At 38.1% G+C, this 12746-nt stretch overlaps 1 protein-coding gene across 3 annotated transcripts in view; it reads left to right on the top strand.

Moving 5' to 3' along the window:
• Window positions 1–3908: 3908 nt before the first annotated feature.
• RhoBTB (Rho-related BTB domain containing) overlaps window positions 3909–12746 on the top strand; it is a 35887-nt gene continuing 27049 nt past the window's right edge. For 2 of the 3 annotated variants that reach the window (XR_015825199.1, XM_088241825.1), the window contains exons 1-3: window positions 3910–4112; window positions 5663–5766; window positions 8235–8432. Coding sequence is in view for 2 of the 3 variants with exons in the window: in XM_088241825.1 (XP_088097951.1) it covers window positions 3933–4112; window positions 5663–5766; window positions 8235–8432 (482 nt within the window). In the remaining variant the exon portion in view is untranslated. Of the gene's footprint in view, window positions 4113–5662; window positions 5767–8234; window positions 8433–12746 lie in introns of all 3 variants that reach the window. The other variant, XM_088241824.1, reaches the window with a different exon arrangement.

The raw sequence follows: 12746 nt of genomic DNA, 5'->3' as shown, positions 1-12746 counted from the left end.
TGTCGTTGATCCTGTTTGCTTCAGCGGAATCCGGATAGTGGGGCATTGGTAAACTCCTGAACTGCTTTCCATTTGACCAGGATGTTCTTGATGTCAGCAGTTGGAATTGGTTGATTGTTTGATTGTTGCTCCTCGTTATCAGATGACGCTTCCCTTTGAGCATTGTCCTGTTGTTGGGCCAGAAGTGTTTGGAGCTCTTCAGTTGTCAGCTCTTCTTTGTGTTCCTCAATAAGCTCCTCTACATCCTCTTCAACGATTGCTGCGACACGTGCGTAAGTTAAGCGTACTGCTCAGTGACTAACGACTGCCTGCGCGGAAGGATGCAATAAATCGGCAGTGATCGTGTGAAGTGGGCGACTTCGTTGTGTGAAGCGAAGTTCGTTGTGTGAAGCAAAGTTCATTGTATGAATCGTGAAATGAACGAAAAGGAAGTTCGTTGTGTGCAGCGTTCGCTGTGCGAGGCGTTCGTTATGCGAGGCACCACTGTATGTCTTTTTTTCTTACTCTGTTGATAATAATAATATTTTTTACACCTTTTGAAAATGAGTCTTTTGTTTCGTTTTGTCTGGTAGTTTATTGTATAATTTCAGTCCCCGATTTATTAGTCTTGATTGTCCTTGTCTCGTTTTGGAATGCTGTATGCGATATTATTGTTCTGATATTCTTGTATTATGTCCATGTTTATTACAATTTTTAGTTCTTCTGCCACTGATATCTACAATAATGGCGGCCTCCGTGGTGTAGTGGTCAAGACGCTTGACTCACGCACGGAAGGTTCCGGGTTCGATTCCCGGTGAGAACACAAAAATTAAAATGTGATTTTTCTCAAGCCTGGTTGTTCTGTAGTGTAATTCACCACTGTAATTGGGCCTCCTGGCCTGTTGTGGTGCAAAAAAATGAAATGAAAAAAATGAAATGAAATGAAATGAAATAATATCAGTGGCTAACTTATGAATAAGTTTCAAAGATTCTAGTTACAAAAGTTCATTAACATTTAACTGTTAAGTTTTTTAAAGAGTTCTTTAGTTGGTGTTAGATAATAGCTTCAATATTTTATTTTACTGTCGCTGTAGTCTGTTTATGTCATTTTGGTTTCCTGTTCCCAATAGTTGTTGCATATAACATATTTTAGATTTAACAAAGGCTTCAACATAAGATTTTTTTCCGTTTTTGGAACAAAGTTTTTTATTTCTGAAAAAAGACTCAATAATGTTGCTAAATTAAAATAATTTAATTTAAATTATTTAAAAAAATAATATTAGGATTCAAACAGAAGGTTTAGAAATATGTGTTGAACAACTTATAAATTAAATGAATGTACATTGTTATTATTGGATTGCACGAGAATATGTTGATGTTAAAAAAAATAAAAAATTTTGCACAACGATTAAATATGATACGCTTGCCATGTGCCTATATCATGCTATTATTATACCTTCTATAATTTAAAATAATTTCTAAGTTTGTTTAGGTTAAGTTCAAACGGTGTGTTATAAATATTTATGCTAATCCATAAGGGTTTATTGTAAGCCTGTCAATTGGCTTGAATAGTTATCTAATTTATTTCCAATAAATAGATTTTGATCTGTTAGTTTGTGAACTAACATTAAAAATCTACTGAAATAGTTATAATCAATAATCATCATGCATAAATAAGTATGACTCATGCGTTATTTATTATACCATTTAAAATTTATAGACACATGCTGTTTACTAGAATCGAAAACATTCAGCAATATCATGGTCATGACTGTTCTTTCAATTTATTATTAAATATTTTAGTTCATTTTTTTTCTAAGGCTAACCACATTCTACTTGTATTTTTTCCCTAAGTATCAGCAATTTATTTTTAAAAATCACTTTCCTTAAAAAAATTCACGGTAATTTTTATTTCCGTATTTTTATAATTTAATGAGAAAAATCTAAAAAAAATTACATGGGAATTTCATAATTTTTTTGATGAGTTTTAAATTGTGAATTACGTAATGTTTAAAAAAAATAAAATAATAATAATAATAATAATCAAAGTTTATTAACAAAAATAGCAATAACTTTATCTATTACACTTAGGTAATAAATTTCTCTGGATCATGTCTAGTCTGCCTAACTAGGTACAACCTGTTTTAAGGCAGACATTTTTATGCAAAAATAAACAATAACAAATGGCATGACCTTTTCAATTATATTTCTCCCCCTCTTGAAAATCTATTTTTTAGCACTTTTTTCAATTGTGGTCTTATCTTCACAAACTTGTGACATTAATGTGCTCTGCCAGAACATTGTACACTTTCAGAGAAACACAAAGGAGACGTCTCATAGTAAAAGTTGCAAAAACTGAGTTCAATATGGTTCCTATTATATGCAAATCTTGTAAATAATTTGCTGATTCCTTTTCCTATAATAATAAGTATACAAGTGGAAGCATGTCATTACTTTCTTCACATATAGTGGTTTTATTTCTAAAGATTAATATATTCAGTCTTACGATTTTTACTGAAGTATTTCAATTTTTCAGTCATTTTACGTTATTCGTAAATAACCATTTTAGACAATGGGAAACGATTCGTAGCACATCGGGGTTCGAACCTTGGACCTCCTAATCTAGAGTCCACAACCCTACTGCAAAAATATAATCCATTCAAAAGTGGTTCCAACATATGTCATCTTCATATGTTGGAACAAAGGCTCTGACGAGACATTGGAAGGTATCGGAATACACAAGTCTCAGTATGTTTTTAGAGCAGGTTTATAATAAATGTACAATCTCCCCAGCCGATTATTACATATGTCAATATAGATTGACAGACAGCTGAGTACACATGTCTGAGAATGTTAATATCCAGAATGACTCACATTTCTCAACCTATAATCCAGAAACTGGGCTTAAACCTCCCAGTATAGGTCCTATCAATGGATGATACTCGCCGTGATTAACTACAAAAATAACTTATGAATAAATTAGTTTTAAATTCACCTAGTAGACAGTGAATTTTTGAGAGAAAATGTAGTTACTGTAATTTTGTTCAAAATAAAAGAAATTTACAATTTTCTTAAAAATATTTACACCAATTATCTATATATGGCAAAGCCATGTCTTTTTTATGAATAAATGCAATGGATGGTTTTTGACATGCAACGCAGTACAATGTACATCCATACTCCTTTAAGCATAAATTATTTAAGAAGTATGCAGTACAGCCATACTTCCTTAGATATTTGTGAATGTATAATTGAATTGCAAGATGGAATGGTACATATTATCTTCGCCATTCAAGCAAAAGTCACTAACCTTAAAAACGTTTTGAGTAAAATATGGCATTCGAAGCGTAAAATTATGTTCTTAAAGAGGCAAACGTCACCAAGGTAACTTAGCTTTAAAAAAAATATTTGTTCTTTATAGTATTAACACATAAAACAAAAACATATTTAAAATATTTCATTAAATAAAAAACAATTTTTAACTACAACATTATATTAATTATTTACTAAGTTATATAGCTTGTATTGTCCAGATTATAATCAAGCAAGTCACTGAACCAAATTTTAACCACCTTCCATCGTTAAAAACCTTCCAGATATTTTTCAACGTTTTAGAAGGAAAAAGTTACCAATAGACTTCATTAAAAAGACATGAAGGAATAATTAAAAAAACCTCCAAAATTCAAAAATCTGATTTTCTCTTCGTCTCCAAACTTTCAAATTGCGATATCTCAAAATGATTATGTTTTTTGGGTTAGTGACTTTTGTCCGAACGGCGATGATATATTATGCATGTAAATTGAAAGCCAAAATCTCTGCTGAGTCCAAAAACATTTGTGTTCAGGAAACAATTCTTTATCATGGTCATACCATTTCAAATCCTGTTTTTTTGTTGTTGTTATATTCACAAGGCAAATTTGATGTTGTTTCAGGGTGACTAAAACTATGGGAACATGGATAACGAGCAGCCCCACCAGGAGCTGGTGAAGTGTGTAGTGGTCGGAGACACGGCTGTCGGGAAGACGCGGCTAATCTGCGCTCGAGCGTGCAACAAACACGTGTCCCTGTCACAATTGCTCACCACGCACGTGCCAACTGTTTGGGCCATCGACCAGTATCGCATCTATAAAGACGTAAGTTGGTTGGTGGCTCCTCTAGGGTGCCTCGATTATAGGAACATAACCTAAGTGCATATTTGTAAATATATATAAGAAGCATGGTGATTTCATCAAAAAATCTAAAATTATCACAGCAATATGATGTACCAATGTGAAAATGAATGTTTACTATGCATAATAACTCATTAAAATTAAGCACTACCTCCTTCACCTTCAACCTCAGGAAGAGCTTCCTGACAAACCGAGTTGTGGAGCAATGGACTAGCCTTCGGCGTTCGTTATCAACTAGCACTGTTCGATTTCCTAACGCCACAAAATCACTTCTGAGTAGCACCTGCTAATGCGACTCAAGATAAATATTCTAGTTTTCATTGTAGTGTCCTGGCTACGCTATAAATGTCCCATAAAAGAATTTAGTTTGTTTCGGCTATTGCTGTGATGGGTCATTCCGGCTCAAATCAACGCACTCAATGAACCTCACCATCTCAGATTTTCATGAAATTTTTCACAGGAGTGCTATTCGTATAAACTGAGAAAAATACCAAATTACATCGAGATATGTCAATTTGTATTTGAATTTCAGTGTATGTAAAGTTGTCAAAAATTTGCCAAAAACCGCAAACATATTTTTTTAAATTTGTTCTCGGAGCTCTCCTAATTGAGCTAGAGAGCCCAATGATGTGTTATTTGACAGTATTTTTCATGTCCTTTACTGTGGGTATACAACATACTATAGACTAACATATATTGTTTTAGTCAAAACTAAAAAAAAATCAAATATAAGGCGTCGGGTATTTAAAAAAATTATTTAATTTATTTAGTTCTATGATAAACATAGTCTATTTTTTTTTATTTTTTTTTTTTATAGAGTCTTTATTCAATAAAATATACATATTATTACAATATTAATACATTATAAAGAAAACAAAGTATTAAGATATATTTTGTCCCGATAAACTTTTCAATAATAGTTTGTCATCGGGTGAAAAAATATTTACGAATATGCAACCGGGGTCTTAAGTCATGGGTACATTGAAAACTAAGGTGTGCCATGGTAAAGATGCCATGAAACTAATAGTAAAAAATATTGCCCCATACAAATATATACAGCTGTCTTTCACGGGATATATTAAAATTGTTAATAATTTCCTACAAAATACTTTTTCTAAGATTTTTTCTTTCAACCGTCTCTTTTGCGTAAAAATTTAGAGCACACAAACAACCCATGTAATTGAATGCAAACCCTTCGAGCCGTACTTATAAACCTTGTATAAAGTTACACCTAGGCATAGTGGCGAAATAAGGATGGAAATACTACTATAATAAGGATTATATTCTCATCTGTATTCTATCACTTTACCTAAGCGTAACTTTATGCCAAGTTTATGAGTAAGGCCCTTCAAGTGTGGAATTTCCATGGACAAAACAAAAGTCACCATTGCTATCTGTCTAACTCCATTTTGCCAGTGTTTGAGTCTCAATGTATTATGGCAGCTTCATTAACCACAGCGCTTTAAAATCAATAAAGATATTCTTCCACCTATTGAATTGTTAATAATTTTCAGGTTTTAGAAAGGTCCTGGGAAGTTGTGGATGGTGTAAATGTTTCACTGCGGCTCTGGGATACATTTGGTGACCATGACAAAGATCGGAGATTTGCATACGGGAGGTAAACATACTATTTTCTTTAACAATTTTTACAGTGAAGAAGTTCAGTGTTTTAAAAAAAAAATATTTGTTAGTTGACTATCAAACTAATAAAAAAAGTATATTTTTATGAATCATATCATCGCTATGATTTTTACCACCAAAACATCACAATAATACCGCCCGCAACATCACGGGTTCCGGTCTGGGAGTGTTTCTTGCATTGTAAAGTTGAATCCCATACATTTTTCATTTGTGCCCGCTAAACGTCGAAAAACTTGGCTGACCCAGAAATCTGTTGCCGGTTGCCACAACAGCATTACAACGCTACTAATTTTTCGTTTCATTACAAACACATGGTCATGTACACCTGTGATGTTGTAAAATACACAATTAATTTTTATCAAAATTATTTTTATTAATTTTTTCATGCATTTTCAAAAAAATTCGCTTTTCAATTAAACGCTCTGATTTGTACCACCTGTAAGAAAACATTTTTGTATCCAATTTTCCATAGCACCGGACTTTCTGATTGGCATTTTTTCTCATTTAATTTCAAATATATATATATTTTTTTATTCATCATCATTCCCTTTCCGCACCTAATGGTGCATAGGGAACTGCATTGTTACATCAATCCCAGCGTATCATAATCATTTTTGTTACATGTAGGCAAGATGATCAGTCTTACGCTTCCGGTACCAGTCCAGGGACTATGAAATAGTCTAGTGTGAAAACAGCCTTTTAAATAAATATAACAACATTTCTACTAAATACCAATTTTATATTAATTAAATACAAGTGTTTACATTAACGTTTCCCATTATGTAAAAGAAAAAACAATTCTTGTGTACATAATGGGGAGTGAAGTCTTACAATAGTTTGTTTATTTTATTTTTGATAATCAATATTTTTAGGATAACATATAAATTCCAAAAAAAAAAAACGGTGTTTTTAATCAGTGCTACACAAAAAATAATTATAAGTGTAACTTTTCACTTCTTTCTTAAATATGTTGTATTCCTGACTGCACTTTTTATTTTCATTGTTCATTTCATTAAAGAAAAATATTCCTCTGTAAGTATAATGTTGTTAGAGATGTTTCTTACATTACTACATGATAGAAAGAAAACCCCACTTGTTCTGTTTTTCTACCACATGGTGTAGTAGTTGGCGCCTTCGGCTATGGTGCACTCAAAAGCGGGGGTTTGATTCTCAATAAGAACAGCTCAAAATATTTATTTTGAAAGGAATAAAAATTTGCTTGTTCCCGAGCACGTTTTGACATACATCAATATGTTACGAGAACAGATAAGGCTCGCCTCACTTGAGCTGTGATTAGTAGTTGGTTTTAAGTAATATTTACTGGATTCCTCTCGGTCAAACTGGCTTTCAACATTAAATTTTCCATTCAATCCTCGTTATAATTATTTTTATCTCACGCTTATCATACAATGCGGACATTTATAAAATATTTTATTACAGTCATAAACAGGCCTTTTTTTCTCTTTTGATTCTGTACTTGTGGGATCCTTTAAGCTATATTTTATCTTAATAAAGTAAATGTAAAACAACTTTGATTTTAACCATTTTTTTTCCACCTACCAGTTTCAAAGCTTCACAAGCTTCTTTATCAAGCTATAGTTAACTGATGAATTCTATCGTATTTTATTTTAACAGTGATTACTAAATATTACATCGATACATTTGGAGCTTATAAGTCAACTCTTTTAATTTATTTATTTAATAAACGCCCTGAGGGCTCTTATAATATACAATTAAAAGTACATAAAGTATTGTAGAAAATAACAAAAATAAAATCATAACTATTACACTTAACATGTAATTCGTTCTAAAAAAATAAAAAGCAAACTAAGTTTTTGTCATGTTCTTTTAAAGATGGGAAGTTCAGTAAGATGGATACGATCTTTAAAACTAGACAGGAATGGACTAAAGGAAATATGGTTTATTTGGTTATTTATTTATTTTTTTCGTATTATGAATTGCTTTTTTAATTCCTAAAATTTCCAAGTTTCCAAATTTTAAAAAAATTTGAAAAGGAATTCATTTTAAGAAAAAAATTAAATAACCAAATAAACAATATTTCCTTCAGTCCACTCCTTTTTAAAATAAATTTAATTTAATTTTTTTGCAACAAAGAGGAAAAACATTGTTGAGAAGCAAATGTGGAAGTCTAGGCATTTACAGGACTAATGACCTGTCGTTGGCTGGTTTAAGTGACCACTTTACACACTGTGTAACATTCACCATTCTGCCCATGTTTAAATATCCACATTTCCTCAACTCTCCTGCCAAAAGCCCTGTAAATGCCTAGACTTCCATATTTCCTTCTCAACAATGTTTCCCCTCTGTTGCAATAAATTTAAATATAAATAACTCCCTGGGGAGGAAATCCAGCCAGTCTGCAAGCATTTGGACATACTCAAACATTGTTAAAATTAATTTCTCTAACATTTGTTTCTGTTCCAGGTCCGATGTGGTGCTGCTGTGTTTCTCCATCACGAACCCCATCTCGCTGCGCAACTGCGGCGCGATGTGGTTCCCCGAGATCCGCAAGTTCTGCCCCCACACCCCCGTGCTGCTCGTGGGCTGCAAGAACGATCTGCGCTACATGTACAGGGACGAGGCCTACCTCTCCTACTTCAGAGACCGGAGTCCCTTCGTCAGGTGAATTGCCTTTTTTTGATTTGTACGTTAGAATCACATACCTTGTTTCCTCGATTACAAGACTTGTTATTATTAGATGATTATATATTAAATATGACCACATTTCTGATTATCGTAGGCAACTGAAATGGCTCAAAATTAGACAGCGGAGAGACTATCACTCCCTCTTACTTCTTTTCAATGTACTTCATAGTCCTAACGCTCCTATATACCTGCGTGAAAAATTTCAACGCTTATCAGTTCATCGTTTACCTTTACAGGCACTCTCTTAATACCCATCCACAATTCCCCTTTCTTCTCTAACTCATATAGTGTCCATGCGGCTCGACTGTGGAATCATCCCCCATCCATCATCAAAGATGTTACTACATTATCTCTGTTTAAATCACGTCTGAAGAAACATCTCCTTTCTCTTCCTTAATCTCTCCTCCTTCCCTTTTTCCTCTTTCCTCTTTTTTCCTTTTTCCCATTGAGTAAAAGTTTTGATTTAAGGTCATTTATCAAATACGTTTATTTATATATTTATTTATCTTTAGCCTTTTAATATTTTTTTTCTATTGAATATGGTCTGTAACTTGAATTATAAAAAAAAAAAAGAAAGAGAGCTGGAGGATGTAAATTTGACTTCATTTGAAAAAAACTCAATGAAAAATACATGCTTTTAAGACGTGTTAATTTAGTCTTATGTCTTTCTTTGAAATTCTACGTATGTGCGATATGTTGTCTTATATGAATAATCTTTACCTAAGTCCTATCATAAGTGACTTATTAATAGAATTTGGGAGTTCAGCGTTTTTTTTAAATTTGATATCTATGATATTTGTTGCCGACGTAAAAGTACATGCACCAACTTGGCGGCCCTTCCTGGGGTTTTAATGTAGCATAGGAGGCTTCAGTATGTGTAAGCGATCTACCACCTCCTCAATAAAGACTAGTATTTGTCACTTTCGGGGGTGGTGATCGCCATACTGAAGCCCACATATAGATTAGAATTCATGAAAATATTTGTATGCCCATAATGTGTTTTTATGTTGTTCTGTATAAGTGTTGATCGCCGCGCGGTCGGCGGGGAACTGCGGCCGGTAGCGGGAGGGTGGGGACCTTATACGTGGCGCGAGAGAGACCGATAGAGCCGGCAAATGTGCTCGCTATCTCTCTCGCCGCGTGATTGGTCAACCTAGCACCGCCCGCTATTGGCCTAGCCCACCGCCGCACGGCAAAATGTTGTATATATAGCCCCGCCGGGGAAAAATAAAGTCAGTCATCTCACCACACTACTAAGGCTTTCTACTCTCCACTTCACCTCCCTACCTCGCTTCAAACCGGACCTCATCGCCACCTGGATTCGAACACCGCTACCCCCCTGGACTTGGAACTCGGATACTCTTTGGATTGGATTTTGGACCCCGGATAATTTGGACCCTTGGATACTTCCCCGGAACACACCCCGCCGTTCCCACCGACGGAGAGATACCGGCCTTACAACCCGGTTGCCTGACTCAGGATTGCGGCCGCCAGCGCTACTCGCTAGCGACCCCGCAAGGGATCTCTAGGCGACGATACCTCCCCCGGAGCTTATCGTTCGTCGGCCGAGGCCCGCCTACGCCCGGCCACTCTGCGTTTGACACCAGCACCTATAGAAATACAGTTCTTGTGACGGGCGCGATTGCTACGGACGAAGCAGTGATCCGCCGCGTCTGTTACAAGTTGGTCCTTCGAGCCGGATATTCATCGCAGAGCGCCTAGAGATGACTTCGAGAACCCCTTCACTCCGCTCGGGTCGAGGAGGCACGGAACCGAGAGAAGACCCTGCTACAGATCAGGACTCAGCCGAGTCGGACACATCCGAAGATACAGTCCAGCGGCTGAGGACGCAGGTTCGAACGCTCCGTGCTTCACTACACGATCAAGACCGACGCGTGCCCTTGGAGACGAATCCCGAGCCCGCGCCGCGTACTACGGATATGGACGGCATCATGACGGTGCTGTCAAAAATGGCGATTCTACTAGAGGCTTCGCAAGGAAGAAGCCCGACTTCAGCCCCAGAGGACGTTAGCAGAGTCGGCGCCATGATAGCGCGCCAATCTACTGCCAAGGACCTACCCGCCTTCGCCGGAGAGCCGCAGGAATGGGCTACTTTCAAATCGCAGTACACTCAGTCGACGGAGATGTGCTGCCTTTCGGATCCAGAAAACCTCCTGCGTCTACAGCGTGCGTTAAAAGGACGGGCAAGAGAATCTGTGTCGTCATTACTAGTGGATCCAAGCCAAGTGAGGGTGATAATGAAGACGTTGGAGCTACACTACGGCCAGCCGGACATTGTAGCGTCTTCCTTGTTGGAAAAAGTGAGAAGGCTCCGCTGCATACAGAACGACGGATCTACGCAAGCATTAGTAGATCTGTCTAGCGCAGTTCGGAACGCGATAGCGACCTTAGAAGGCTTCGGTGGCGATTACATGTCTACGCCACAACTACTAAGCGAACTAGTGAGCAAGTTACCGCTGTGCATGAAGTCTCTCTGGTGGTACAGCAGAAGAGGAAACCGGGTGAGGCCCTCCGCGAAGGATTTCGCGCTCTTCTTGGAAGATTTAACGGAATCTTCGATGATAGGCGGCGGAATAGAGCCGCAAGTGTACAGCGGAAAACAACGCGAGAAGCCACAGAAGCGAGAACAAGTGCATACAGTGATTTCAACAGAGGGAAACGGGAAAAGTGTAGCGTCATGTGTTTTGTGCGGACGAGGACATTTACTACAAACGTGCCAGGAATACATAGAGTGTAGTATTTCGGAAAGATGGGACATAGTGAAGCGAAAGAATTTGTGTTTTTCGTGTTTATCGAACACTCATCGGGCGATAAAGTGTAGAAATGTAAAAAAGTGCGGCCTCGATGGATGTCGCCGAACACATCACAAGACATTACACGACAGAAATAGTGCCGATATCAGTGAAGCTCGGTCTAGCGCCGATATACGAGCGCCAGATAATAATGCCCGCCGCAACACGCCTGCAGCGGCGGGCGCCGGGGGAAACAGACCGACCGCGAACGAAACCCGCGCCGCGAGTTCAAATGAAAGAAACTACGATTACGGCCACAGTTCGCGGACGAATAATATAGTGACGAGCACCTACGCTCGGGAGGAACCGGTCCTCCTAAAAGTGATTCCCGTCATGTTAAGTGGTCCGCGAGGACGAGTGAACGCGTACGCGTTACTAGATGAGGGATCAACCGTGACATTGATTGACGCAAAAATAGCAAACGACATCGGCGCGCCGGGAGAGACTCGAGGATTAAAAATCCACGGTGCCGGCGGAATGTGCGTAACAGATAGTGCATCAAGAAAAGTCACAATTAAAGTGCGCGGAGTTACGGAAGATTTATTCACTCTCCGCGCAAACACAATACAGAAGCTGAGTCTGCCGCTACAGCCCGTGATTGAAGGGGAAGGCAGGATGCGACAAGTGTGCCCGCAGTTACTCATCGGCCAAGATAACGCCTCTCTCATAGTGACGAGAGAGGCACGGAGATGCGGGGAATACATCGCCTCAGTGACAGCCTTAGGAAAGGTGATACACGGTGGGCGGACACGCCAGACTAACGCCAGCATACTAATGGCGCTTAGTACAGAACAGAGACTAGAAAATCTAGTTAAACAGAATTACGCCGTCGACGCGTTAGGTATAAGTTCGACAGCCAAGATATCGCGTCAGGAGGCGCGAGCCACAGAAACCATGAGAGCCACGACACGTTTCCTACCGCAAGGACAGTACGAGACAGGGCTACTGTGGAAAGACAATCGAATGTGTTTACCGGATAATCGCCGTACAGCGCTGAATCGATTTTTAAGCATAGAGAAAAAGTTCAGTAAAAACAGTGAATTCGCCGCGGCTTACAAGTTAAAGATTAAAGAATATCTAGACAAGGGGTATGCCCGGGAACTGACGCTGGCTGAAAGACAAGACACTGCGAGTGGGCTTTGGTTTTTGCCGCATTTCGCAGTGACGAACGTGAATAAACCGGATAAAATACGGATAGTATTTGACGCCGCCAGCCGCTGCAACGGGAAGTCATTGAACGACATGTTGGCCAACGGCCCGGACCTTCTCTCATCGCTTATGGGAAATATAATGCGATTTCGCGAGGGAAAGATCGCGCTGGCAGCAGATATAAGGGAGATGTTTCTCCAAATTAAAATAAGAAAAGAAGACCAGAGGGCGCAGCTGTTCCTCTGGCGCGATAGTCCCGAAGAAGAAATTCGGGAAATGATTATGACGTCGATGACGTTCGGCGCGGCGTGTTCACCGAGCAGCGCAC

The sequence above is a fragment of the Micrasema longulum genome, unplaced genomic scaffold, assembly GCF_059751315.1.
Source record: "Micrasema longulum isolate JH-2025_06_02 unplaced genomic scaffold, ASM5975131v1 h1tg003094l, whole genome shotgun sequence".
NCBI classification, from domain to species: Eukaryota; Metazoa; Arthropoda; class Insecta; order Trichoptera; family Brachycentridae; genus Micrasema; species Micrasema longulum.
This window is presented reverse-complemented; position numbering and strand designations above follow the sequence as displayed.